Source organism: Ischnura elegans, chromosome 5 (assembly GCF_921293095.1).
Source record: "Ischnura elegans chromosome 5, ioIscEleg1.1, whole genome shotgun sequence".
Classification (NCBI taxonomy): Eukaryota; Metazoa; Arthropoda; class Insecta; order Odonata; family Coenagrionidae; genus Ischnura; species Ischnura elegans.
Window position 1 is genome coordinate 58,204,439 of NC_060250.1, and position 26,641 is coordinate 58,231,079.

General features: G+C 40.8%; 1 protein-coding gene across 6 annotated transcripts in view; it reads right to left on the minus strand.

The window, feature by feature from the left end:
• The window catches only part of LOC124158935 (broad-complex core protein-like), a 351,886-nt gene extending 326,832 nt beyond the window's left edge, over positions 1 to 25,054 (minus strand). For 3 of the 6 annotated variants that reach the window (XM_046534363.1, XM_046534361.1, XM_046534365.1), the window contains exon 1: positions 24,932 to 25,052. In XM_046534363.1, the coding sequence (XP_046390319.1) occupies positions 24,932 to 24,991 (60 nt within the window). In that variant the 5' untranslated portion in view covers positions 24,992 to 25,052. Of the gene's footprint in view, positions 1 to 24,931 lie in introns of all 6 variants that reach the window. The other 3 variants (XM_046534362.1, XM_046534364.1, XM_046534360.1) reach the window with 2 other exon arrangements.
• Between the last annotated feature and the right edge of the window lie 1,587 nt (positions 25,055 to 26,641).

The window sequence follows — 26,641 nt, forward strand, 5'->3', positions numbered from 1 at the left end:
ATGGAAGTCACATTTACATTTCAACATCGGAGGCCGATCGAAGACCGCCTTGCTTTCCTCCTCTCCAGCGTTTAATGGCTCAATTATATCCTCCGTCGCAGCATATTGAATTTAAAGTCACCACAAATCAATGGTTACAGCTTTATATTTGAAGCGATGAATGTATTTCAACGATTTGAATTTGAATTGTGATTGGCACAAAAGTTAGGCAATAAAACTTTACCCATTACAAATACGATAAAGTTTGTCGACATGATGGAAAAGTCGTAGTTTTATCAAGACTTGTATTTCATACTTTGCCTTTATAAAAAGCTGCTACCCGATGGGAGAATGTGAAAAATAAACTAGAATGTGGATGAATATTTCAAAACCTTACGTAGGACAGCAATATATAACACCTGAGTCTTGTGCAGGTAATATATCTAAATGACTTCATAAATATATGAGGCTATTTTAAAGTAAATTAGTTGGTTATACTAAATCTAGGAGTTTATCGGAAAATTGTTACCTTTTAGCCTTGCTATTGCTAACAGGCATCTTAAAATAATGATTGCATAGCAGGAACAACAGAATAGAACTTAAATCATCAATTAAATTTAAAATTCAAATTTCACAATACTTCTTATACGCGCGTCATCTCTATTTTATATATCCTCCGTGCGTTCCGAGTTCCATGAACGTACTCACCGACCACATTTAACTAAAATCATTTCGCATCCACGAAGAATCATCGACAAAGTAATCTCGTTTAAGATAGATTGTCGTAAATTGATCCTACTGCACTTTGGTTCTAAATATCATCTTATTTCAACAGTCTAATTCACCATCTTATATATCACCCTTCATAATACCCTAAAAGAATTTCTAATTCTTGTTCTATACCATCTGAGATACATCCTTGCTTCTAATGTTGACTTCTAAAGGCGTTCATAAAGATTGAAAATTACCAGGTAGTAAGGAAACCTACAATAGAGAGTATACTGGAAGTTTTAATTAATTTCATATCCTGATTTATTTGCATTTCTTCAGTTGAAACTGCTGAAAACTCAAAATAATGGTAGTATAATAGAATGGTCCAGCATGATATACTGGAAATTAAAACAAATTTCAAATCCAAATTTCTCTCTGTTTCCCCATCATTATCACACTCTACGTAAAATGAAAGTAAAAAAAAAATGTCTTGGTTAAAAGGAGAAGCAGCAGAGAATGATAAACCCCCCCACAGAACTAAGAGAAATTTTTAGGTTTAATCCGTTTTACTTAATTGAATTGGTATTACCAATAGAATAGTGTAAGGATGAATAAAATATCCCTCGGAGCGCCGTTAAACTCACCATTTTGAACCATTTACTTTTAAAATTCCGCAATTTATTAATCTCGAATCTACCGCTTATCCTGGTGGATATTCCATATCCCCACACACCCCGGTATTAGTTGCACCTAAACCCCTTCAGACTTACTGCGCCCTGTTCCACAGGAGATATCCTTTTCTCCGAAGACGTGGAAAGGAAATCTCGGATCCGCTAGATTCTTCGCCAAAATCGTCGCGAACGCGAAAATAAACGAACAAAAAGTCTTTTTTCTCCGGTGTTGAAAAAAAACCGTCTATAGAAAAAAGAGACGAAATCTTTGGAGACAATCTAAAGATAGCGTCCGTTTACCGATAAATAAAAAAAAAGTCTTCGAGAGAGAGAAAAAAACTGGAGCGATTAGGCCTCGACTCCCAAGAGCAAGCAAGCAGGGAGCGGTGGACGATTGTGGTTCAAGATGGGAGGGGAAACAGCGGGAGAAAACAGCGGGTAGTGGGGGTATGGGGGGGAGGAGAGGGTGGGGTGTATTGTGAAGATACGAGAAAAGTCGTTCATTTACAGAACTGACTCATGACCCGATCGTTCATTTAAAGGAAGAAGAAGTAAAGTCTTGGTTCCTCGTATGCAGTGGCGCAGCGAGGGGGGGGGGGGGTATGGACCCCCCAGAGGTAGGAGAAATTTTTAAGATTAATCCAATTTACTCAATTGGATTGATATTGTAATGGTTAATAAAATATCCCTCAGAATGCCGTAACAATCACCATTTTGAACCATTTATCTTAAAATTCCGCAATTAATTAATCTCGCACCAGCCGCTTATCCTGGTGGGTATTCCATACCCCCACACACCCCGGTATTATAAAAATTTATAGAAGCACCTAAACCCCCCCCCCCCCCAGCCTTAATTCCTAGCTGCGCCCCTGCTCGTATGGTATGATATTTGAAGGCGACCGACTGCTAAGGTCATTTGCGATATGAGGGTAGGTTAGGTAAGGAAGGGTGGAGAGAAACTCGGCGTCGGCATCAGCCTACTCTTAATGAAAGGCGAGAAGGGGACCACGGCTTAACGTCCCATCCGACGGACGGAGTGTTGCGCTTGAAGTTACCTCCACAAAGGACTCAAGTAGGGATAGGGTAGGCCCTGAAAAATCTCTGCCTCCGCCGGGATTTGAACCCGGGCAAACTGGATGGGAAGCCAGCACTCTAACCACCATGCTAACCCAATCCCCGTTCATTAACTCTTAAGGCCTGTTTACACGGTAAAGTAACACGTACGGGTTAATGTCTAAATGTATGAACGCGAGAATAAACGCCAAAATGCACCGTGTAACCACCCAACTTGTGCGAATGCATGCACAGAAAATAGAACCTGTTCTAATTTGGTTCATGCATTCGTACATGATCCGTTCCGGTCCACAAAAATCGTTCAAGCAAACGGGCATTAACTCGTACGTGTTAATGTATCGTGTAAACAGGCCTTTAGAGTGCGGGAAAGTTTCGTCAGCGACGCGAGTGGCGACTTTTGTAAACCCATTTAAATTCGTGGTGGTTGACAACACATTTAGGGGCCGATTTGAGGACCCTCTTTTGCTAAGTATATTCGTGGTCAGAACGTTAAAAGAAAAATCGTTCACTGACCTGAGTGAGTCGAATCAACTCGAAGAGTCGGTCACTCATGAACGACCCACCTCCAGACTGAAGTGAGAAGAGAAGGGTGTGAGTTTTAATGGAAGGATGGGGAGTGGGGCAGAGGGATCCCAGAGGGGGAATGTGGGGCGAGGTTGGGGCCGGGGGGGTGGGTGGGGGGTGCGAGGGACGAGAGAAATCCTCCCTACCCTCTCCCATGCCCCTCAGGGAAACAACGAGGCCCTCGCATGACCGCGGATCAAGTGTGCCTGTTTTGGCAAAATTTTAGAGGACTTTGTGCGAATCAATCGACGCGGAAAATTCAGGCTGCAGAACGATAGCTCCCTAAAGTTCCGAATTCATGGCGAGGACGATGAAATGGTTTTAATCGATTCCCGAGTAATTTGCAGCAATATCCTCCCGTGCAAGGACACGCTCGGAAAGTGTTGAAATTGTTGCACTTTGTTTGCAGCGAGCAGACGATTAAATTACGCTTAACATCTTTATTACCTTGACCGATTTACGAGATTTAACAAAAATTCGTGGAAATTGTGAAACTGATGAGACGACAGATTTTTAAATAAGTACTACATAACTAACCACTGAAAGAATACATGCCACAAGTAGAAGGCCGATTATGAAGTAATATTAATTACTAGTGATTTTTTCTATTGCTTGTGTTAAATTTCATGTTGATATGCTAATTAACTTTCGAATAAACGAATTTACGATAGTTATACTTTTGTTTATGATCTAAAATGCAGCAAGTCGAAAGCTGGATTATCCGGCATATGAAATGACATTACATCGACCATTTTTTCCTCAAGTAAATACTTTGTAAAGTACTTTGATAAAAAAATAAGAACAATATACCCTCACAAGTTCACTATTCAGTGTTAACATCAAATGCCAATGAAGAGGTTAAAGATAAAAACAATTTGCGAGGGACTGAAAACTGACTAAATTATTTACTCATAATTGTCGAGGAAGTAAAAAAATATACTTATATATTCTTTACAAACTTTTTTACTTTACAATATTAGAATATCAATAAGAAAACTCATACTAATAATGTTTGCAATGGAAGTTGTATGCAGTCCTAACCATTATTATTCGAGGGTCAGCAAGCAAGCACAAATAATATTTGTTCTCATGGAACAAAAGTAAAGAGTCAGTGAGCTCAGAAGTAGATTATTGATCGATAGAGAATTAAAGTGAAAGTTTAGTAAGAATTGTGTCAAGTGTGTGTGCTAATGAATTTCCACTTAATTTGCGTATCATGAGATTCATCTCAAAGCACGAAATATGAACAGCGTCATTATTCTCTAAATACTCAAATTACGCACGAATGATGCCACGCCAAAGCACTTACGTGTAGATGATGAAATAAATAAGCCGAAGAATCGTTGTGATTAATGCGAAGCAGATGTTTAGCGCCGATGCAACCAATTTGACAACGGCGCCCACCGAGTGGCCTTGCTAACGTCTGCCTGGCCTGAGTGCAGTCGGCGTGCAGTTCCAAAGTTTGCTGCGCAGTTGTCTGTCGTGAGGGTCGCGAGAATGCAATGGAATATTTTTTCTTTTATAAAACCCGATAACATTTTATGTAGTTCGGCGGAACACCAATTATTTTATGCGGTCATTTCGACTCACAGGTCAAATCCGTGTGCCCATAACATCAATTTCAGCCGTTATAATCGTGCTCATTAATGTCACTTAAAAAATTGTTTCAATTGACAGCCAGCCGAGAATAAAACAGCAGCAATTTGGTAATTGCTTAGATGATGTACATTCCGAAAATCTCCTGAAAGCTTACATAAAAAAGCGTTTACTCAACGCAATGAATGGGGTTTTGTATATATATATAGTGCATGTGCACAAAAACAAAAAAAAATAATTTTGGATGAAATCGATCGGAATTATATGAAACTAATGTTCATATTGCCTCATTTTTATGTTTCGATGAATCACGCAGTTTATCCAGTCTCATGATTTATATTTCAAAATATAACAGCCGTTACACCCAAATATTTGGATTGAGGCTGAAATCTCAGGCAAAAATGAAAAGATGGTGGCAAAGTTGAGGCACTTAATTCCTCGACCATAGGTAGCAAAGGACCGTCCGTGAATAAAAGTTTCAATTTCACCACAGTTAGGTAATTTAGGGAAGTATTCCACCGTGCATATACCCTCTGCGATGTAAATTCCTCCGTAACCGTTTCCCGATAACGTTTTTAGGCTGAATAGTTCAACGGACCAACTTAGTTTGGACGCCGTGATAATTAATCGTGGAATAGTTGCGAAAACTGATTCATCAATGCATGCCAAAAAGGGAATGAGATTAGTGCTCGCCGGATTACCTCATTTGGCTTTGTTGGATAGTCCGTCAGCCCCATGGCTCTGAAAAAACGCGAAAATAATAATTTAGAAATTGAAATAAAATGAATTTGCTCTTCTCCTCAAGTATATTTATGGGGCTGCGCAAATTCATTTTACTTCAATACGTCTAACTTCCATCAGTGGCTTCATGATGCAGGAAAGAGCCGGAACATTGTTCCGGCACTGGCTAACAAAAGACACAATAGTCAATTAACACTTTTATCAATTTTGCTACCCCAAAATTTCTAATATATACATTCGTAACCAAAACAAAAAATTGTAATATATAATGCGAATAATTACTTGTAATAAACAAAACACAATGATTAATATTTTACTTCTAGAACAAGTTATGGAAAGCGCACTCCGGGACTGCTAATTTTGCAATGACGTCACTGACTTCCGCTATTTAACGCCTTAATCAGTTGAACTTAAGTAATTGAGAAATTGGTTTTAGAAAGAATGAATGGATGATGTGTCCTATTTAATACGAAAACAAGTTTATTTCCACACGTATACTCGCGGAAAAGTACAAATTCATTTAATTTCAATATTTTGAACTTCCACTATGTAACGCCTGAAGCAGTTGAACTTGAATAATTGAGAAATTGGTTTTAGTTTTATTCCAGCGAACTAATACGATGAATTCTTCCCGGGTTTCCTACCGCGTCAGTTCTCCTGTGGCCCATATTTCAATGTCTAACTCCGCCATCGTACTCAGGGCGTCGAAAGAATGATTTGTCCTATTTAATATGAAACATATAAAAATAAATGGATTCAGGTGTTACTGCGTGGAAAATTATTTTTCGGCGATGAACTAATCGCTAATTATTTTTTACCAATTAAAAAATACGATCAAAAATACGTAAAATACATATTCTACCGGGCGGTATCCTGGAGAATGGGTTTTATTTCAGCGAAGCTATGCTGGTAATTATATGCAAAGCATTTTTAAAAATTCGAGCGTACACCCGATTTCAACGTGACGGAAACGTCAGGTACGTAATTCTATCAGAAGCATGGTGCCTAGGAGTAATTGAGTTTACAGGAGCAGAAAGACCTGAAAAACCCCAATCATTCTCCAAAAAAATAATGGTAAAATATGTTTGCTAAATTTTCAAAGAACTGTTTTTTGCGGTCTATACTTTTTTATTTAAAACGTCGTAATCAGGAGAGTATCTAATGATGCCGTTACGGCGAAGCCGATTTTGTGAATTGGCAAAAAAATTCTGCGATTAATTTCCCGAATTAACAGCATGAAACTGCTGAATTATGAAAGTGTGCCTCGGAATGAACCATACATACGGTAGCGATGGGAAAGAAAACGGGACTAAGGGTCGGTTTCCACAAACTCCGTGAAACAGGTGGCGAAAAGTAAACCACAGCCATGATGGACCCCTACACTCCCCAGAAGTCGATACATCCCAACCCATACGCGCGACACATCTTCCGAAAACCCACACGATCGGCGCCAAAATCCTTCCCCTCCTCCAAACCCACGCCTTCATCCCCCGGAATAACCCACCACCGCACGAACCCTCCCGCGCAGGCTGGGAAATATGTTACCATGGCGACTAATGTTTTGGGTTTTGGGGCGGAAATTGGCAAGGGAGGAAATCAATCGGTTTTTCGGCTCGGAATAACATTAAAGAGATGGGTGATTCTCAAGGATGAGAGATGCAGGGGTAGAAGGACCGACCCAAGAACGAAAGGGGCAGGGTATGTCGGGGAGGGATCACAAGGGTTTGGGATTTGGAAAAGGGTTCGTGAAGGCTTCCTTCTGTCTCTCCGAAGGGGGTTCCCTAACGGGGGGAAGGTCAGGGGACGTGGGGGGTAAGGAGAGAATTCAACCCAAATTCGGAGGGATGATTCCCTACCTTCCCTCCATTCAACACCACATCCCTAGCAGAATGCTAAATGGTTTTCGCACCGTCTGGTTGGTTATTTGGCAAGACGACTCTCTCCGGTCGTTCTGGATTTGAAGGATAGATAGCTTGATCATGGGATGAATACTCAGGCAGAAGAGGAAAGGTGGAGATATGTCCTATCCCAAATATAAATTCCACCGATATATCAACAGGTTATCGTCCTTGTTTGACGAAAACAAGTGAATAGCGCAATTCCATCATAACTTTCTCTCGCCATTACCGGAGTTTGAACAAGGAATCAGCTTAGCTAGCTCAATTTCGATACATTCCGCACGCCTACAATGCCATTTGGTAATCACCTGATCCGAGTAGAAGCATTTTGACCTAAGAATACTAATTGAGGCAGTTCATAGGCTCAGAAATGCCTGGAAAACCTGACCACACTACGAAAAATAATAATAAAATATGCACGCTAAATTTTTAAAGAATTGTTTTTTGAGTTCAATTTATTTTACCTAAAATATCTTATTTAGAATATAATTTTATATCATATCATAAAGGTATTTTTTTTTATTTCTTGAACTGAAGGTACCGTTTACGCACAAAATATATCGGACAATTCCAAAAAATATGCATATTATATTCAAACTTGCATAAAATCAGCGCTGTGTAATATGCTTGTTTCTGTTTTTCCGTAATGCATTAATTCATACATCCACAAGTTCAAATACATATATTCTCAAGCTCTGGATCAGATGTAATGAAGTACTATGAATGTAATATTAATAGAAGAAGTATGAATGGAAATGAAGTACTGCATTAGATGATTAAATATTTTCAGTGCTTACATTGCGGGAACATTTTCCGGTGAGGGGCAAGGGGAGCGTAACAGAAACGATTTGATTATTCGTGCTTGCGTCACAAAATTTGCTCAAAATCGATGCTGGAAAACTTGCATTTGTACGCATCCATTGTTGTATCAATTGAGGTTACTTTCCAAAATTCGCCACGTGATACGACTACATTTGCCGTGAGCTTGATTCAGCTAAGGACGTGCCCGTGTCATTCTGCAGCACATGGTGCATTTAATGCAACGAATTAACATGCTATCAAATCGAAGTCACGGGAATAATTAACGTGAGGTTTGTTGGTAATAGGATTTGTATGAATTCAACTTAGATCGACATTTGTTTTCAGTAATCACTGCAGTTTTTAAACGATTTATCGACGTACATATGTAAGCAGCCATTTGCTTTGGTAAATTTCATTAGAGATTTTTCTTCGGAAAATTCTACGAAAGAGACTACTATGATGTTATCGAAAAGGATAATTCATTAAATGCTGCAGAAATAAATGACTTATACATATCGAAGCATGAAATTGGATTTCCCTCTACGCTGCAAATGACGAAGTGTTTGTACCACGTGTTAAAATTAATGATATCCAAATGAAATTGATTTTAATGAATGAAAGTTGATTATTTAATGGAAATAAGTTAATTACATGTTAATGCGCACTGAAACTAATTCAACAGCAATTACGGTACTCACGCTGGTTAACAGTCGCTACGCAATATTGTCTCTGCCGATGAACTGGAACAAAATGCTTAAGTTGAAACAACACTAAATTTCAATAAGTATAAACAATCACAATGAAATACGCTCTCTGAATTACATTAACAACGTAGTACGACAAAGCTGTCTTCGCTTATCGTAAATTGTAATTCAGATACCTGGGATACAAGACTAAGTCAACTTTACCGACGTTTTTCCTGCAAAAATTTGCAAAATTTCTGCTTTTATTACGTTTTACTACCGCGCGTAATTTATTACTGAGGGAATACGTTGATGGAGAAAATGTGTAGAGGATACAATTTGTCAGCGAAACGATGCATTGGTAATGATGACATGAAGAGAACTGAATGAGAACCAAAATATGTACGCTGTTATCAATAGCAAACACTTTGTTACTGCTATTGTTACTGCTTTGTAACTGCTGATATATTTTAATATATAATATATTTTCTGTACTTGATACTGATTTAAGAGCCAAAACCGGTCAAAAGTTAAAAAAATATATTGTGGAAGCAACAAAGTGTCTGTTATTGAAGTATAATATTTTAATTAAGTATTAATAATATATTTTAATATTTAACATATTTTAATATATAATATATTTTCTGTACTTAATAATGGTGTAACAGCCGAAAACGATCAAAATTTAAAAAAATATATTGTGGAAGAAACAAAGTGTCTATTATTGATAATATGGAGCCCTTTCACCACGTACAAACTTCAAGCTTCGATTTAATATGTATGCTGATTCCAATGAACCTGCTTTTACCACTAGTTCTACTCCAATAGATAATAATATCATAGGGGCTAACGTTCACTTCTGACCATCTAGAGAAGATTATTGGACCCTTGAAAGCATCATTAATTCATGTCAATCCTAGATGGTTTGCTGAAATCGCTATGCCTCAAAGAAACATGTTAAGTACAAATTTTCATTGGGTTTACATTTTCACCATTTAGGGCACCTCCGGAGAGCACCGACAGTAATAACGAGGTGTGGTCGTTCCTAAAATTGGTAAAGAAAGTGCAATATCAAATGTGGTTAATAAATGTATGATGAGACGTTACATGTGAGCATTGACATACTCAAACCATTTTGAAGCCTAGGCCACCTACTGAAGTCATTCATCTTTCCGCAGCAATGAGTATTTCCAGCTTCCTCAGAGCGTCAATCAATTTTGAAATGATGCGTATGCATTAGATGGATGTGACGATTATAGCCGCAAAGCAGAAGCATAATAGTCCCAACACAAGAGTGACAAGACCTTTTTCTATGATAGTATTTGCATATATTTCTCAATTACTTCAAGCATCTCAAGGTTTATTTAGTTAACGATGTATTGTTTAGGTATGATCATAAGATAAGGCATTTCTAGTTAGGCTTGACAAAAATATATCTCATTTCAAGCAGTACGAAGTGTTGGTAGAGGCAAGTCCATGATAGACAGCCATTAGAAACAATTTTGGAGTAAAATATAAAATCTAGAAGGACAATAGTAATTTTATACGTTTACGGGGAAAAATACTGCAAGAACCCAAAGTAATCGAAGGGTCAACTTACCATTGGGTCAATAAATCAATATAAAATTTGTTCACCAAACTCTTAATTATGAAAATAGTCTCAATTTTCTAAATACTGTAATGTAATTGCCAATTTCACTAAAGATCCATTCACTTCGAAAGTACTGATGGTATAAGATAATGAAAGCAGTATCAAGCTTTCAATTGGCACGACAGGTCGTTTCGGCACATTTCCATGCACATCAAAGCGAAGGGCAGGGCATGCGACTCAGGTCATCGCGACGAGGTGAGTGCGTGGATCGACCAGATTGCTTCTTCCCTCATCGCGGCGCTCATAAAAACCTCTCCCTCGACAATTGAGCCATCTGAGGCGAAAAAGGAGGATCGCTTGCGAACGAGCCCGGAACGAATTAGAGGACGGGGCACGGGAAATTAAGCAAAACAGTAAACGGAATGTGGGAGCTCACAAAATGGTCGCTTTTAAAACGAGGAACGAAACAACAATTCGTCGAAGGCACGCGCGCGGTGCATCGCTCGGGACGAGAGGGGAGGGTAGAGAGGGAGGGAGGGTAGGTTGGAGGGGGAAGAAAGTGAAAGTGGAGAGAGGAGGAGAAAGTGAAATGGAGTGGGGTGGGGGCGAGAAGGAAAGAGGTGGGAGGGAGAAAGTAATTAGAGAAAGACAGGGCGGAAAATGGCGCGTTGCTGGTGGAGGAGAGCCTGGGCGCAGTTCCGTGAGGGGGTGTGCTAAGCCGGGAGGGGTCGGGTGGCTGTGCCGGGACCCTGCTAGGAGCGCGGAGAAGAGATGGGTTTCGATTGCCAAGGGCGTAGTGCGTTACCTGCGGGAGTGGGGTGATGAAAGCCTAGTTCTTGCAAACTTAAATTAACGTAACTTGGCACGACTTCGCGTAGTGCATCACCATGAGGGGGGTGGGTGGAGGGAGGAGGGAGAGGAGATAAAAAGCCTCGCCGACACATGCAATGAACGCGCCGAAGGCGCGATTTAGAGCCGTACCGGTGAGTCAATAACTCACCCCAACCAACCAGTTGACAAAGGTAATTAAAAAATGGCGCATGTGTATCGTTGTCAATTTTTAGCGTTGTTTATGAGAAATAGGAAACTTAAATTTAATGAAAACAGGAATCACAAATTTGATGAAAGTTGGAGCACTAATGATTGAACTTTATTTTATTTGTAATTAATTGATATATGTTCTCTTTTTTTGTATATCAAAATATTTTCTTTTACTTATTTTTTTTAAAGGCCCTTTTTATTATATTTTTATTCTTTTGGGCAATGCATAGTGCTTACAGAAGTCTCGTTCATGACGACTTAAATTAACGTAAATTGGCACGACTTGGCGCAGTGCGTTACCCGTGGGAGGTGGGAAGATGATAACCTCGTTCGTTACAATTTAAATTAACGTAACTTGGTAAAACTTCGGAGAGGGCGTATTGTGTTACCTGTGGGAGATGAGAAGATGAAAGCCTCCTTCATGACAACTTAAATTAAAGTAACTTGGCATGAAATGGAGTAGTACGTTACCTGTGGGGGTAGGGAGATAAAAGCCTCGCTTACGACAAATAATCGTAACTTGGCATGACTTGGAGAGGGCGTAAGCGTTACCTGTGGGGTGGGAAAATAACTAAATTTTTGTATAACTCTAAGAGACTTAAAGATATTATTCTCATAAATTATTTGGTTTATCAGTGCCCACGGGTTTTACGCCGGGAAAAGGTGTAGGTGAATAAATATAATTCAATGTAGGTCAATTCTATTAGCAACACACACTGTAACGACTAAAAAATGTACTCTTCAAAGACGGGATTTCTCAGGGATGTACAGAGACTACTGGGAGAGTAGCCAAATCGTTGACTTAATCATGAATAATTCATATAACTTAATATAATATTAAGTTATATTTTTTCTGGTTTTTCATAGGGGCATGTTCGGCCAGTCTTGTCTTCTGAGGTTAATTCGAGGATCTGTTGTGCAGGAGTTTAACAAGTAATTATATTTCTCATGCTGGGTGAACAATAAATAAAAAAATAAATACACTTCTCTCATATTTTCCCCATTTAACCTTCCTTTCGCCAGGCTACGCTAAGTTAAGTCGCCGAGAGGTAAGCTAGTAGAAGCTTAGAGCATAGGAGGGGGGACGCCACCACATGTAGCCCACGATGGATGAGTAGGAGCGCGGGGGAGGCCTCTCGCGTGCGGGGGTGGTGGAGTAGCGTGGGAAGGGGTGAGGAGGAGGGGGTGGAAGCATGTCCGGGGCTAGAGAGAGGGGAATGGATATCCTCCCGTAATGCGCAGATACGAGGCACCCCCGGGGCGGACTCTGCGCAGACTTGGCTCCTCTACACACCCCGACCCGACACCATCCCTTCCCTCTACACACCATCCCCGTGCATCGCCTACCTTCCACTACGCACAAGCGAAACGAATAAACGGACGGGGGTGGGGAGCACCAGCAGGGGGTAACATCCCCTCACGTCCACGCGATTTCCACCCTTCAGTGCAGCTAACCAACCCCTCGAAAACTCCCTACGGATGCGAGAAAAAAAAAATACTTTTTATTTTTTTTAATCATGAAAAAATTAAACTTTACGTGCGGGTACAAATATAAATACGCGTTTATGGAAGTATAAATATGTAGTGGTGTAAAATTCTCTTTATTTATCGACCGAATTTAGGACTAAACAGCTACAATTTATAAAATATTATACGATTTTGTTGATGGATAAGCGCGATGGGAAGAAAACCTAACCAGGCGGGATTCGAACCAGCGACCTCTTGATTAGCAGGCTAGGACTTTCGTCTATAGAAGGTCAGGACGTAGCGTTAGTATCAAGGGTGCGTCTCGGAAAATCACGAACGAAAGTAAGCCTCAAAAGCACAAATAATTTTAAATATACAAAGGGTATATAAAGCATAAATATGTGAGTAAACATGAAATGATAGGAGAGAATATTAGGGGCATAGAGATCTCAGATCAACTAGCCAATCTCCGGAAAACACTGATGGCACGAGGAAAAAAATTGAAAATCACGAACAAAAAAGTTAACCCTCCGAAACACACGTAAAAACACATGTATGCGAGGATATTCCAAGGCTAAATTTGGGCAGGGAGAAAAGGGTTATTGAGGGTCGGGGGTTGAGGGGTAGAGGGAAGGGGTGCGTCTCCCTTGCTTCGCATTTTCGGCGCACGTTTTGGGAATCACGATGGAACCGGTTCCAGCACTTTGGGGAGACTTTGGGTCGATATGGTAAACGCTCCCTCTACACTTTACAGCCCCATGCAGCCCAAATGTCCCCTTTGACTGGATCTAGCGGAGATGCATGACTACGAAGTTGGAACTGAGATATCGAGCATTATGTTTTCGGTCACGAACGGAAAATTCATTTCGGCTTGGACTACATGCTTAGGTCCAACTTCTCAATCTTTTAGTCTCCAGCATTTATTTTTGCAATTTAGCCACAATGTGAGTAATGTAACGATCGGAACAAATTTATTAGTCCAACCGGTTTCGGCGCTTTCTTCGCCATTCTCAGGGGAAAAAGTTGGTTTCACCATCAGATTTCCCCTTTGACTTGAACCCTTGATGACGCAATTATGTTCCGAAACCAGTTACGTGAATACAATTGAGTGGAAAATTGGAAATGTTGCGTACGCGAATCGTAGGTATCGTTCATCAAATACTTACGCTAACTAAAATGCAATATAACACTGGGCACATTATATATTATGAACTTCATGGATTAGAAAATAATGTTTATGATCCAATTATTTAAAATAAAACAGGTTTTTTTATTAAACGTATTCAGTAAACTTGCTTGGATAACGTTACATTATAATATGCAAAATTTTTAAAAGATCATAAACTGCTTTACTGTACCGCATTGAAATATTTTTTCATGGCGAACTTTTAATTCTTTGGTGCATCTACCATAAAAAGTCACGGCTTATAAAAAATTCTCCTTAGAGGAACAAACTCATTCACTATCTAATCACTCACATAATTGTCAATTTATTTCTCTGGTGGCGCCCTCGTTCACAGACCTTTCCCTTTATTGTACAAATACACGCGAAAGTACACAAATGAAAACTTTTGTTTGCTTTAACGGTGTAGGAGAGCAGAGGAAGGCGGAAAGGGACGGAAAGAAGCACCAGAATAGGTCACTCTACCGTATTATAGTTTTAGGCAAATTTGGTTATCAGAGCAGAACCAGTTCTGGGACGATGTACAGACTTCTCCTATCCACTATGCAATACGTTTAGTCTTCATTTTATTAGCAAGAACCTACACCTACGCTCTATTAAACTATTGTACGGAAAGAAAAAACTCGAAACCGAAGTAAATTGCACCATTTATTCCTTTTCGTAGAGCCTTTTTGCCAGAAATTCACTGCAAGTAAGAGTGTGCTTTCTGCAATCAAGTGACAATTTTTAGTGGTAATCTTTCTTATGTGTCGTAATCGAATACTCAGTGAAGGCACATATGTGTTTTATGAAAATATGTAATGATGCAAATTTGGAAGGAGAAAGCCTGAGGAAAGCAAAGAAGGGAAAAAAGGGTTTCAAACGATTACTAGGGGCGCCTATGCCGTTTTCCTCGCTTCCGTTGCACGTTTATGAACCACGATAGCATCTACCTAGGTCACGGGAAACTTTTAATTAATTTAAGTATGCCGGGACTAGCCGCGGTGATATCTTTACGGAGTCACCTGAAATGCACAAACTGTCCACTGAAAAATCCACAGAGGAAATATCATTCGCCTTGATCGTTATTCAAACCTCGATCCCCCAATTTCTGGTCAAGTGCTTTAGCCAGTGAAGCTACTGAGGCGTCATTCTCCCCTGGATTTAAGGAAATTTAAGGATTGTCCGGTATAGTCCTTAAATTTCCACAGGTAGCTATAGCACCTGACCGGAAATCGGAGGATCCGGGTTCCAATCCCGGATAAGGGGAATGAATTTTTCTCCGTGGATTTTTCGCTGACTATGAAGTCCCTGTCGTAAAAACTCCCAACATTGAGTACAGATCACTAAAAATTCTATATCTTTACTTCAGCTCGATCTCGCACCTGTACTTACATTATTGGCAATTTTTTCAACGAACTATTTTGACCCTCACATGACAAAACATACGCATACACAAGTGAGTATAAAATGCATACGTCAGTATTCAAAGGATAATATCCTAGGAGGAGGAGATACAGGTTTAGGGCGGAGAGCAGAACCAGGGGGTCCCATCCGCAAGTCTCTTTCGTGTCGGCGCACGCTTTGGGAATCACGGGGAACCGGTCCCAGCAGTGGACTGACTACTGAGTAAGGGTCGATATCGTGAGGGCTTCTACAACGAAACGCGTGGGGAATGATGGCCGTCTGCATAAAAAATCTTCTAGTTATACACTAGTTTTATTTGAACATTGTATTGAAATGTAGCGAATAACGTGAGCGATGGAGAACGAGGAGAGGAAAGAGCTATGGAGAGGATTTGCGCAGACCAAGGGTCTCCAAACTATGACCCAGGGGCCAAATCCGGCCCGACTCATAATTTTATCAGGCTTAGTGGTGCCATGGTGCTGGAACGCGCCCGAACGCCGCGGCGTTCATTCATGATAATTAATTTTTCCACAGCTACTCTCTCCAAAATATAATTAGTAAAAGCAAATTTATATTTTCCATACTTATTCCAATTGATTGCAAGTTAAAAAAATAAAGTCAAGACGGCCAATTTACTGTAATAATAGTTTAAAATCGACCGTCAATTTAGGCGTCTGTGACTCTGGGACCAGTGCTTAGCTTTTCTCTCACTTTGACACTTATTTCTACGCGAAGGTGTACACATACCAACCCGTGAAATACACTGTTATGCAGTTCAAACATCCTATTACCCAACCTAATATTTAAAAAACCCCATTTCAAGCTTTCAATTTTGGACTTTTGTCCACAGTGGGGTTTGGCCCAACTGTGCGCCGTTCCGACAATGGCTAAGAAAATACATAATAGTCAAATAGCACTTTACCAACTTTGGTGCCTCAAAATTTCTAATTTATACATGCGTACCTAAATAAAAAGTTTTTGCAATAAATTTTTAATGATAACTTGTAATAAAAAACGCGGAGTAATGTATCACTTGTAACATAAAGTTATGGAAAATACGTTCCGGCACTGCTTTTGCCATGACGTCACAGATCCGGTCCGCCAAACAAACCCCTATGTTTTTACTTACAATTCTTACAAGGGGCTCATCTAATCTAGAACCAGATTTTAATGAAATTTCTAGGTCAAAACGACAGTACCATTCGTCAAACTAATTTGGTTGCATAAAAATAAGGGCAGGAATCTATTCAGTTTACTACGATTTTTTCCAACAAGATATTTTTGAGGAAATTAAATTACCGGCACTGATTTGTTTTTCTTTATTCCTTAGGCCCGCATTAATGTGGGAAATATATGATGTGGCCATGATTATGAAAAGTTTGGAGAATTAAAATTTTGTTATATTACATATTACAAGGTGAAGGATTAGTACCTCATTTTGACTGGCAAGGTACTTGCAATGCAGCCACACTCCGCACTCTTATCCTCTCTTATCTGAGAGAGAAGGCCAGGACTCAACAATATTTGGCTACACCTCTTTTCACCAACATTTACGAGTGTATTTTACCAGTGTTTCCCTACATCAAGGACATATATAGTTGCACGGCAGCGTATAAGTACGTGGTAGGTGATGTCAGGGGCGCAGCTAGGAATTAAGGATAGGGGGGTTTTTAGGCGCAACTAAGTTACGGGTGTGGGTGTATTGCATACCCACCAGGGTAAGCAGTAGTTGCGGGGGCTCTCCTCCAGATAAGTTTGAAGAATAATGGTTAAAAATGGCTAGTTTTACGGATGTCTGAGGGATATTTGATAAATCCTAGCGCTATTATATAAGTAATACTGATCCAAATAAGTAAAATGTATTAAACTAAAAAAATTCTCTGAGCTCTGGGGGGGTTTTATCCCCCAAACCCCCCCCCCCCCCACGCTGCGCCTTTGGGTGATGTAAAACATTAACAACTGACAATGAGAGTGATCTCAATTTTCAAAATACCAACTCCCAGTAGCGGAAAGAGACGATTACGCGAGGACCCAAGTGAAAACTGGGGTATTTATTTGAATTTTCGATTAAAATTATATAGTTACTGCATTAATTACGAGAAATGGTACATGAATCTTTATAAAATTTTGATATCGATATTCCGATTTTTTCGTCCTCACATCAAGAAGCTAACTAATAGGGCGATTTAAGCCCGCTACGAAGCTCTGATCCAGTTAATGATTCCGTGGCCTCGAGATAGAGACGCTAATTATCATGCTGTTGGATATCAAAGGACTTCTATGTGTTGAAATGAGCATGAGGATTGTTTTAATCAGTTCTCATTACAGTGCATAAAGGCCGTTTTACACGGGGCACGGAATTGCGCAGGTTAGAGCTGCATTCATTTCTAAAATGGCGTGGAATTGCGCGAATGCATGAACGAAAGTAGAACAGGGGCTATTTTGCCATCTCGCATCCACGCATTCTCGCATGTGTTCTAGCAATTCACCGCTTTACACTACGCAATTTTGATTGCGCCTTCGCACGTACGTCAGATAGCGCAATTCCGTATACCGTGTAAAACGGCCTTAAGAAAAGTATTATGACAACTTTACCATGGAAGCTATCCCGTTGGTATATTGATGGGAAATTTCAATGACACGCGCAAACCACTTACGGTACGAAATGAAAATAACGGTGATTAATTACTAAAATTGCCGTCTGCATACTTCCAAAAAAAATTAAAGTCGATTACGCCAACGTAAAACAAGTGTAAGAGTATTTTTACGCACACCAAAAAATGGTGGTTTTACTAAAACAAAAAAGAAATAGAAATCCCTCAAGAACTATTTCTGAATAAAGTTCGATTGTTTCATAAGCCCCGACGTAAATACAAAAACGCAAAGGTTACATATTTTCCCTCCCACTCGGGCATATTCCTAAGGCGTTCTCAAATCCTTCCTTAAAATTTCAACACGTGCCTAATTGGGCATGTCACAAAAAGGAGTGAGAAAAAACAATTTATAACCGGATCATATAATAATGTGGGCTCAAGAACAGAACAGAGCCTATAATGTGTTTGGCTTGTTTTAATGGGGAAGATAACGAGTGCTTTCGCGGCAGAGAGAAAATGAATTAGGACGTAAACTTCGTTGCGTAACAGTATAGGAGTTGGAAGGTAAGCGTATGTGTTTTGCAGTAAAGATGACGGGAGGGCTCCAATGTTCGAATACGTTTGACTACAGGGAGAAGGATGCAAGCAAGTGGAGGGAGGTGAGTATAATAACCTTAAAATCGCGGCACGTGGATGCGCTCGAGGGTGGGGGGGGAGGGCGTACAGATTCGGAGTGAGGGGAATACGGCGGGAGAGGAGAAAGTGTGAGGACTCGCAAGCCTAGCTGTCGCACGCACACGCTCGTCGATGGAAATTCGCGATGGGACCCGCGAGGCGGAGTGAAGCATCGCCCTTTTTTTGGGGGGCAGATTTGAAGCGTCTTCGTAGGGTCCCTTGATTTTCGCGAACGCAAATTTTCTCGATCCCATCAGTACATGCAGTTTTTGAATGTCTACTTCTTCATACTACGCTGCAAGCTACCTCAATAGGCGTGTGGCGGGGAAGATAGGATACGAGGCGTTAGCAAAAAAAAGAAAAAAAAACATTAATTCAGTCCTTTATGGAGCAGAATATAACATTAGTAAATAACATCACAAAGATCAAAATATCGCGTAAAAATGCAAAAAATATGAAGCAACAAACATTTTTTCGCAAAAACCAGATGATGCTTGTAATTGTGTTCATAAACAATATAAAGAAATAAATGATGTAAAAAATAAACTCTCATGACTGTGGAAGGGTCGTTTGGGGATATTCGTATGAAACTACAGTCCAAGAGCATTTCAGGGATTCGAACCATTAGCGCACCCTCAATCGCAAGTAAGAGAGGTTGTCGAGGGGATTGAAGCTACTTATCTGCTTGCTTAGCTTTAAGCGATTATTTATCTAGATATCAATATATTATAGTTGTTGAAGTTTATTCGGGATTGCCACCGGATAAGGTTCTCCATCTCTGCCGACGTTTCGATGGCCGAGTCGTCCATCGTCATCAGGGCTTGATGACGATGGACGACTCGGCCATCGAAACGTCGGCAGAGATGGAGAACCTTATCCGGTGGCAATCCCGAATAAACTTCAACAACAGCATATGCCGGGAAAACCTCAGATCTTTCAATATATTATAGGCTATAATGATGACCAAAGATTGGCGTCACTAACTATGGAGGGAGCAAGATGAAACATAGTTGAAAGCTCTCAGTAATTCGATGGCTAATCAGTTAATGAAGAGGAGCATTATTGCTCACAGGGAAGTTAAGCTGGACATTTTCTATCCTGATAAACAATAGCTATAAATAAATAATTATCGACGTCGAGAGGAAATAAGCAATGAAATTTATTCGAACGACAATATTGGCGACATTATATTTAAACCGACCGCCTTTTTAATTTCTATCATGAATTCAACCAAGAAGTATAAATTTTATCTTTAATATAAGCATAGGCGGATCTAGGGGGGGGGGAGGGCACGTGCTCCCCCGAAATCCTTAAAAATATGCAAGATTTGTAATACGTTACCATTATCATTGCATTCGTTTTGTATTACGAGGTATCCTTGTGCACCCTAGCCCCCCCTAGAATAAAATCTTGGATACGGCCTTGCTTGTACCCCCCAAGAAAGATATCCTGGATCCCCCCTGAATATAAGGGTTACATATTTTGCGTAAATAGGGGAAAAATTATAAAGCTTGTCTAAAGATCCGTAGATCAATTAATGATAATTAAGGTGAAACTGATCTCTGATCAATTAACATGATATTCGCATCGCAAAATTGGCCTGATAACCTCAACCCCGACCCGGCACGCCGCAGGATTCGCGTATCCTTTCCCTTTCGTCTGGGGTTGAATCGCACCAGACAGCTCAACCCATCCAACGGAGGAGGCAGCAGACCTTTCCCGCTCAAACACTCCAAACAACATGCCCCTTCCCTCTCCCCGTTCCCTCGAAACCATTTTCACTTTCTCTCCACTCGAAAAGGGAGCTCCCTGAAACGCACCCCCACCAACGCGAGAGCGGAGTGGATGCATCGCGGAGATTCATGGCCAAGGGGACTGCATGGAGGAGGCCCAATAGGGTGGTTTCCTATTATTTTTTTATTGCCTAAATCGAAAGATTATTACTCCTGGAGTACATATTTCTTGCATTTAGATTTTTAAATGACGATATCTATTTTTCGCGATTAAATGAAAAGTGAAAATTTTCAAGCCCGTGAAAACGCGACGGGTAAGTATGAATGCCGGGAAATCTCTCCGTGTGCCGTATTTCTCGTTCCCGCTGCCGCCCTGTGAGGTGACCTTGAGGGAGGCTTGAGCGCTGATACGACGCAGGCTGCTAGCGGGTAGCTGAGTACCCTGCTAGCTGGTAGCGCTTGCCTTAAATAAGAATTATTAATACCTTATCAAACGAAGAAAACTTTCCGACCTTAGCCAGTTTTAATAAGTGATTATTAAGACATGTTTCCCTGAGCTCTGCGCCTCATGCATGCATTGGTAATCTCAGACGATGTATAACTCCTATCTATTCGCATAGAAACTAGGCCCCTCTGACGTCACGTGGAGTGGCATCGCATGGGCGCCAATCTGACCTTTTTCAAATGAGGATAAAATTGACCCTTGCCATTCGTCTAAACCGGTGTTTCTAAAACCAAATAATTTGTATATTATGAATACACTAATGGTGGGTAACGAATCGCAATCAATGCCTTTCGTTTCTTTGATGAAGGAAACTACCCAATTCCATTCCATGCAAGGCTGATTTCTATTGCAATTTTGGTCTCATTTTAATTGGTTTTAAAAAATGTCCACGGCGCGGGGATGAGTGCATTGCGATTCACTTTTGCCGATATTTTGCTCTAAAATGTTTGCAATTGCGAGGATTAGCATTAAAACGTTATAATTTCGATACGTTACATTGTTATGTGCATAAATTTCGGTTAACACCTCTAATTTATATCATATTTCCCCTTGAAACTCGGATCAATTTGTCCAGCAGCGACGCGAGTGGCGACTTTTGTAAACTCATTTAAATGCGCGGTTTAAAGACTTGGTGGCCAAGGGTAACGAGTGAGTCTATGTTATGTGCTGACATCGAGTGGAAAATAAAATATACTATTAAATATCTTGTTCATTTCGTTTATTTTCTTTACCTAATTTTGTACCTAACTCTGTATGGGAAGAAAAATCTCTTGTACCCCTTGGCTTTATGATCCCCTCAATTATGATTAGCCGTCGGTTAAGAAATAGCTTTTATATGTATCGGAGACACACAAGTCGGACTGTAACCCTAGGATAATTTGCTGACTATTACTTCCCGCCCTTATCTACTCTTCTTAGGACTTCCTCATTACTTACTCACTCTTCTTAATAGCAGCTTGATTCAGTTTTGGGTCTACTGTTGTGGCAGTATGCGTCGACATGGAAACCTGGCCTTACGCACGCATATCGCTCCATGCATCACGACCCCGCTCTTCATATTTCCCATAACTACGCCCACAGCTCACAGCGTCCCACCCCATTCGGAACCAGAAAAACCCACCTACACCGAAAAACCAACCACCCACCCGCTTACTCTCCACTAACCCTCCCCCCCACTACTTTCACCCACTACCTACGCCTTCACTTCTTCCCCATTCCTGGCTCGATCAATAAAACGTTGGACGTGGACTTACTCCCACATTTTTACCTCGGCAGGGGGTTTTCTCCCACTCTCGGTACACCGACATACAACCCTCATCCTCCTCCCCTCGCACAACGCCAAAAAAATAAAATAAAAACCTCCCTCCCGTTTCCCTTTCGTTTCGCATTTGTTTTTTTTCTTCTTCTATTTTTTAATTTCCCCCATTCCATGTCTCTCTCTCTACCCTCTGCACACGTTCACGTTTTTCTGCGCATGATTTTCGGGGTGGGGAGGGGTGTAGAAGAGGGGGGTATTTTTTTTAGAGAGAGAGATAAAGGGAACCGTGAGGAAGTGAAGGGTTGAAAAGTCTGTGAATACATATGTATTTATTTACGCGTTTCGATTTTTTTCCCTCTAATGACAGGCACAACGAATGGGGTAGGGGAGGAAGGGATCGATCGGAGGGTTGGCTTAGGCGAAGAAATGAAACGGTAGCGGGGACGTGAACGCTGTGAAATAACGAAATACTGAAGAGGGAGAGAGAAAATTATCAAAATTATGAATTCAGGTAAAAAAAGTGAATTTCGAATGTAAGGGCTGACTTGGTGCAAATTAAATGCATCCACGTAAAAATAAAATACTGACAATTTTTCTAAAAATATTTTTATAACGTAGCAATTAACCACGTCTTCAGACCCTAGTGCCCTTGTCAAACTACATACATACACCAACCCAACCCAACACAACCAAAAAACCTGTAAATAATGAATTCACGTAAAAAATAAATTATGAATTGACTTAAAAAGTGCATTTCGAACTATAGGGCTGACTTTATGAAAACATTATTAGTCCATGTCCAAATAAAACTGATAATGTTTCATAATAGCACAACTATGGAGGGTGTAACCACGCCCGGCTGAGAAATTATTAATATATTTTGACCGGAAAATTTATCGATATTAGCAATGGCATTAAGATGATTTTTATGCGAGAAAGGTGGAAAAACGGTAGATAAGTATTTATCCGCAGATTTTAGGCCAGGCTAAAGGCCATCATGTCGAAAGACTACGCGTTAAAAGAGAAAGAATAGGGCTCAATAAACACAGATGCGTGATATGATTTTTGCGAGTCATTAGGCCGAGAGAAATCGAGGGAATATTAAGAAATTGAAAACATGATTTATACCTTTTCCGGTTATATTATTGAAGAAGCAGGGATATACATCGGGAAGTAAAATAAAAATTTTTTCGGACACTAATGCTAGCTAACTCTTAGTAAAGGTTCGCGCAAAATTTGAGAGGATTAATTGATGATCAGGATTGTAATTCTTAACATAAATTTTCGAGCGATTTCGAGTGCGATAAAACACCAACAAATTCCATAATAGTAAAAAAAGGAAACACTTATAAGTAAATGAATTCAAATAACAATTCAAACACCAAGAAACAATTACAATAACGGGGGTGCAGGAAGTACAAGCACCAGGGTAATGAGCGAGCAGGTGCTACAAGGTAGTCACATAATCAATATGTGCCGATGAAACTGGATAAATGGGAAATGATCACATTTAATAGCATGGTAATACAACTCACAAAGAAATAAAAAGGATGAATTAAAGTATTGATGATTGCTGATAATTAGAATATATCAAGTACCATCAAAAGAGCATTGCGCAGTCAGATACAAGCCAATTGCAGAAAGGTGGTGAGCCGAAGGTGAACGGGAGAAAATACCGTTAATTGTAAGACTGCTACTGGAATAAATAATGAAGTTACAGTCTACGTAAAAAACCTTAAATTTACTTTGTAATCAATAAGACTGATTTTATTTTATGCAGCCATGAAATACAGAACACAAATAATAATTATCCACTGCAGCTTAAGACAATATTCGGATAATAAATACGATACTAGAAGCATATATACGAAATAATAGGCCCGAAAAGGTGAAAATAAAGGAGGTAACACATAGAGCAAGCAAATGTAAAAATTAATTATTATTAGTAACTAAGGGGACATATCATGGACAGGCACAAGAGGGTGGGGCAGTCAAGATGCTAGGCACTTGGATAATCGAGGATAAATTTAAAATTGGCCAATTGCGAAACGTTTGAGAGCCGAAGATGAACAGGAGACAATATTGTTAATTGCGAGAAAATATTACACAAAGAGCAAGCAAAAAATGTTAAAATTAATCATAATTGGTATTTTAGGGGATATGTATAATGGACAGGCACAGGAAGATGGGACGGTTAGATGAAAGGCGCTCGCATAATCGACGAGTGCCGATGATACATTTAAAATATAGCGGGCGAACCGTGGGATGGGGAACCTTGAATCGAGAAGTAGGCGGTGTGGATCTTCCTCCTTTTTGGCGTGACGTGGTCGAGGAAGGAGGGATAGCGAGATGGAAGACGGAAGAAGAAGCAGAGGAGGGACGGAGCGGGAGGAGGAGAGCGAGATGTGACGTCGTCAGGAAAACAAGCGAGCCACGGAGGGCGAGGCAGAGGAAAAAAAAATAGTGAATGGAGAGAATTCGTAGTGGGAGGGGAGGGGGTTTGGTTGTACGGGCGTAGGGGAGGTGACTCGAGAGTGGAAGAGGAGGAGGGGATGTTTTTGCGAGTAGTCCGAGGAAGATGCCTCGTGGTGCTTGGGCCTCCGAGATTTTGCGGAACGTTTTGGCAAAACCCGGAGACGAGATGTGAACCGCGAAAAGGTGTTTTTTTGGGGGGAAAAGGACTTCCCTGGTCTTCCTGCCGCGGATATGGAAAACAATAACATGGCTTTACGTCTCCCATGCGGGATGGTGAGGAAATAATATTCGGTTAGCTCCCTTACCTCCTCTGGTCGAATCACTGAAGAATATCCTCTGTCCCGCTCGTACCCCAAGACTGCCATTCAAAAGACCTCTCTCTCTCTCTCCTTCTCTCTCTCTTCTCTCCCTACACGTCGGTTGGCGCCCGCGTCAACAATTGCCATCGACTCATCGTCCCGAATTCAAACGCCGTGCGACCAAAACCCCCCACCCCACCTCTCTCTCTCCACCCACCTCCCCTCCGCCCCCTACTTCCCCACTCCACCGCCTCGTACGAGATCTAAGGCCTCCCCCCACTCCAGCTCGAAACCCTCGCTTCCCCTCCACAACCTCTCCGCCTCCCCCCCTCCACCGACTCCTCCTCCTTCCCCTCCTTCCCCGCTTGACCCCACCCCCTCCACTCATCCCGGTTTCCCCTCTTTCTCTCCCCTCCCGCGGTTTGCCACTCCCCTCCCTTCCCCCATCCACGACTCTTCCCTCATATTCCCGATGCTCACGGCCCAACCTCGCGAAGTCCATCTCCCGAGTCCTTGTTCCCTTCTTCCCACTGTATCCCCCCGAGAAAATGAATACTAGGGCACAGTCAAGGCGGGCGCGCGGTTATCAAAAGCTTAGGCCAGCACAGAGACCCCTACTTCAGTAATTATAACATTACTAAAGGTATTCAATCTGTTCAGATAGGTTTACATGAAGCATTTTGCGAATAACACCGCCTGTCCACCAACCCCAAATTGAAGCCCGCTCTAAACTTCCAAACATGGTCAAATCCCTTTCATTTCTTCCAGTGGCTTATCCAGAGAGGGGTTAGGGGGATATAGCCCCTCATATGAGTATCCAATTTGCACTCGATGAAATGTTAATTTTTTTCGGACCTCCATTTCTGCTAGAAGGTCATCCCCCAGATCACCCACCCAGCACCTCTTGTCCCTATCCTGGATCTTCTATTGATTTGATCTATAAATCCTAGATAAAATGGTATTATTTTTCGAACCCCCACTACTGCCAGTAGGTCATCCCCCACATCACCCACCTAGCACCCCCTTGTCCCTATCCTGGATCTTCTATTGATTTGATCTATAAATCCTAGATAAAATGGTATTATTTTTCGAACCCCCACTACTGCCAGTAGGTCATCCCCCAGACCACATACCTAGCACCCTCTTGTCCCTATCGTGGATCCGCTGCTGATTTAGTCTATAAATCCTATTCTATTCCTCCAACTTCTCCGTTTATATTGCACTCTTTCATTCCTATAAAACGGGTTTTAAACATTCTGTCCCCAATCAGTACTCGCTCCATCCAAACAATCTTCCTCTCCTCATCTTCTATAACAGTTTCCTCTCCCCCCATACCATCTCCAGCATAGGGCCGGATTCAGTATCAAATTTAGGGGGTGAGAGGGTAATGACCACGGTCCGGGGGGTATAAAATACCCCCGGGAGAGAGGGGCGTTCTCAAATGTAATTTTTTTTCAAATATACCCATTTTTTTAACGCATTTTGTAGCATAAAATTTAATTTTTATTCTAAACATAATATTGAATTAAACAATTTTTAGAAATTTAACGATACAAAAACAATTCAACTAATAAATATTTGAAAAAATTTGATAAAATTTGGGGGGGGTCATGACCCCCTGGGACCACTCTCCCTAAATCCGTTCTAGCTCCAGCACTTCTGATCGACTTATAAGTTGAACATTTTGAAATCCTGATGCTTCTCTATTTTCGCAAT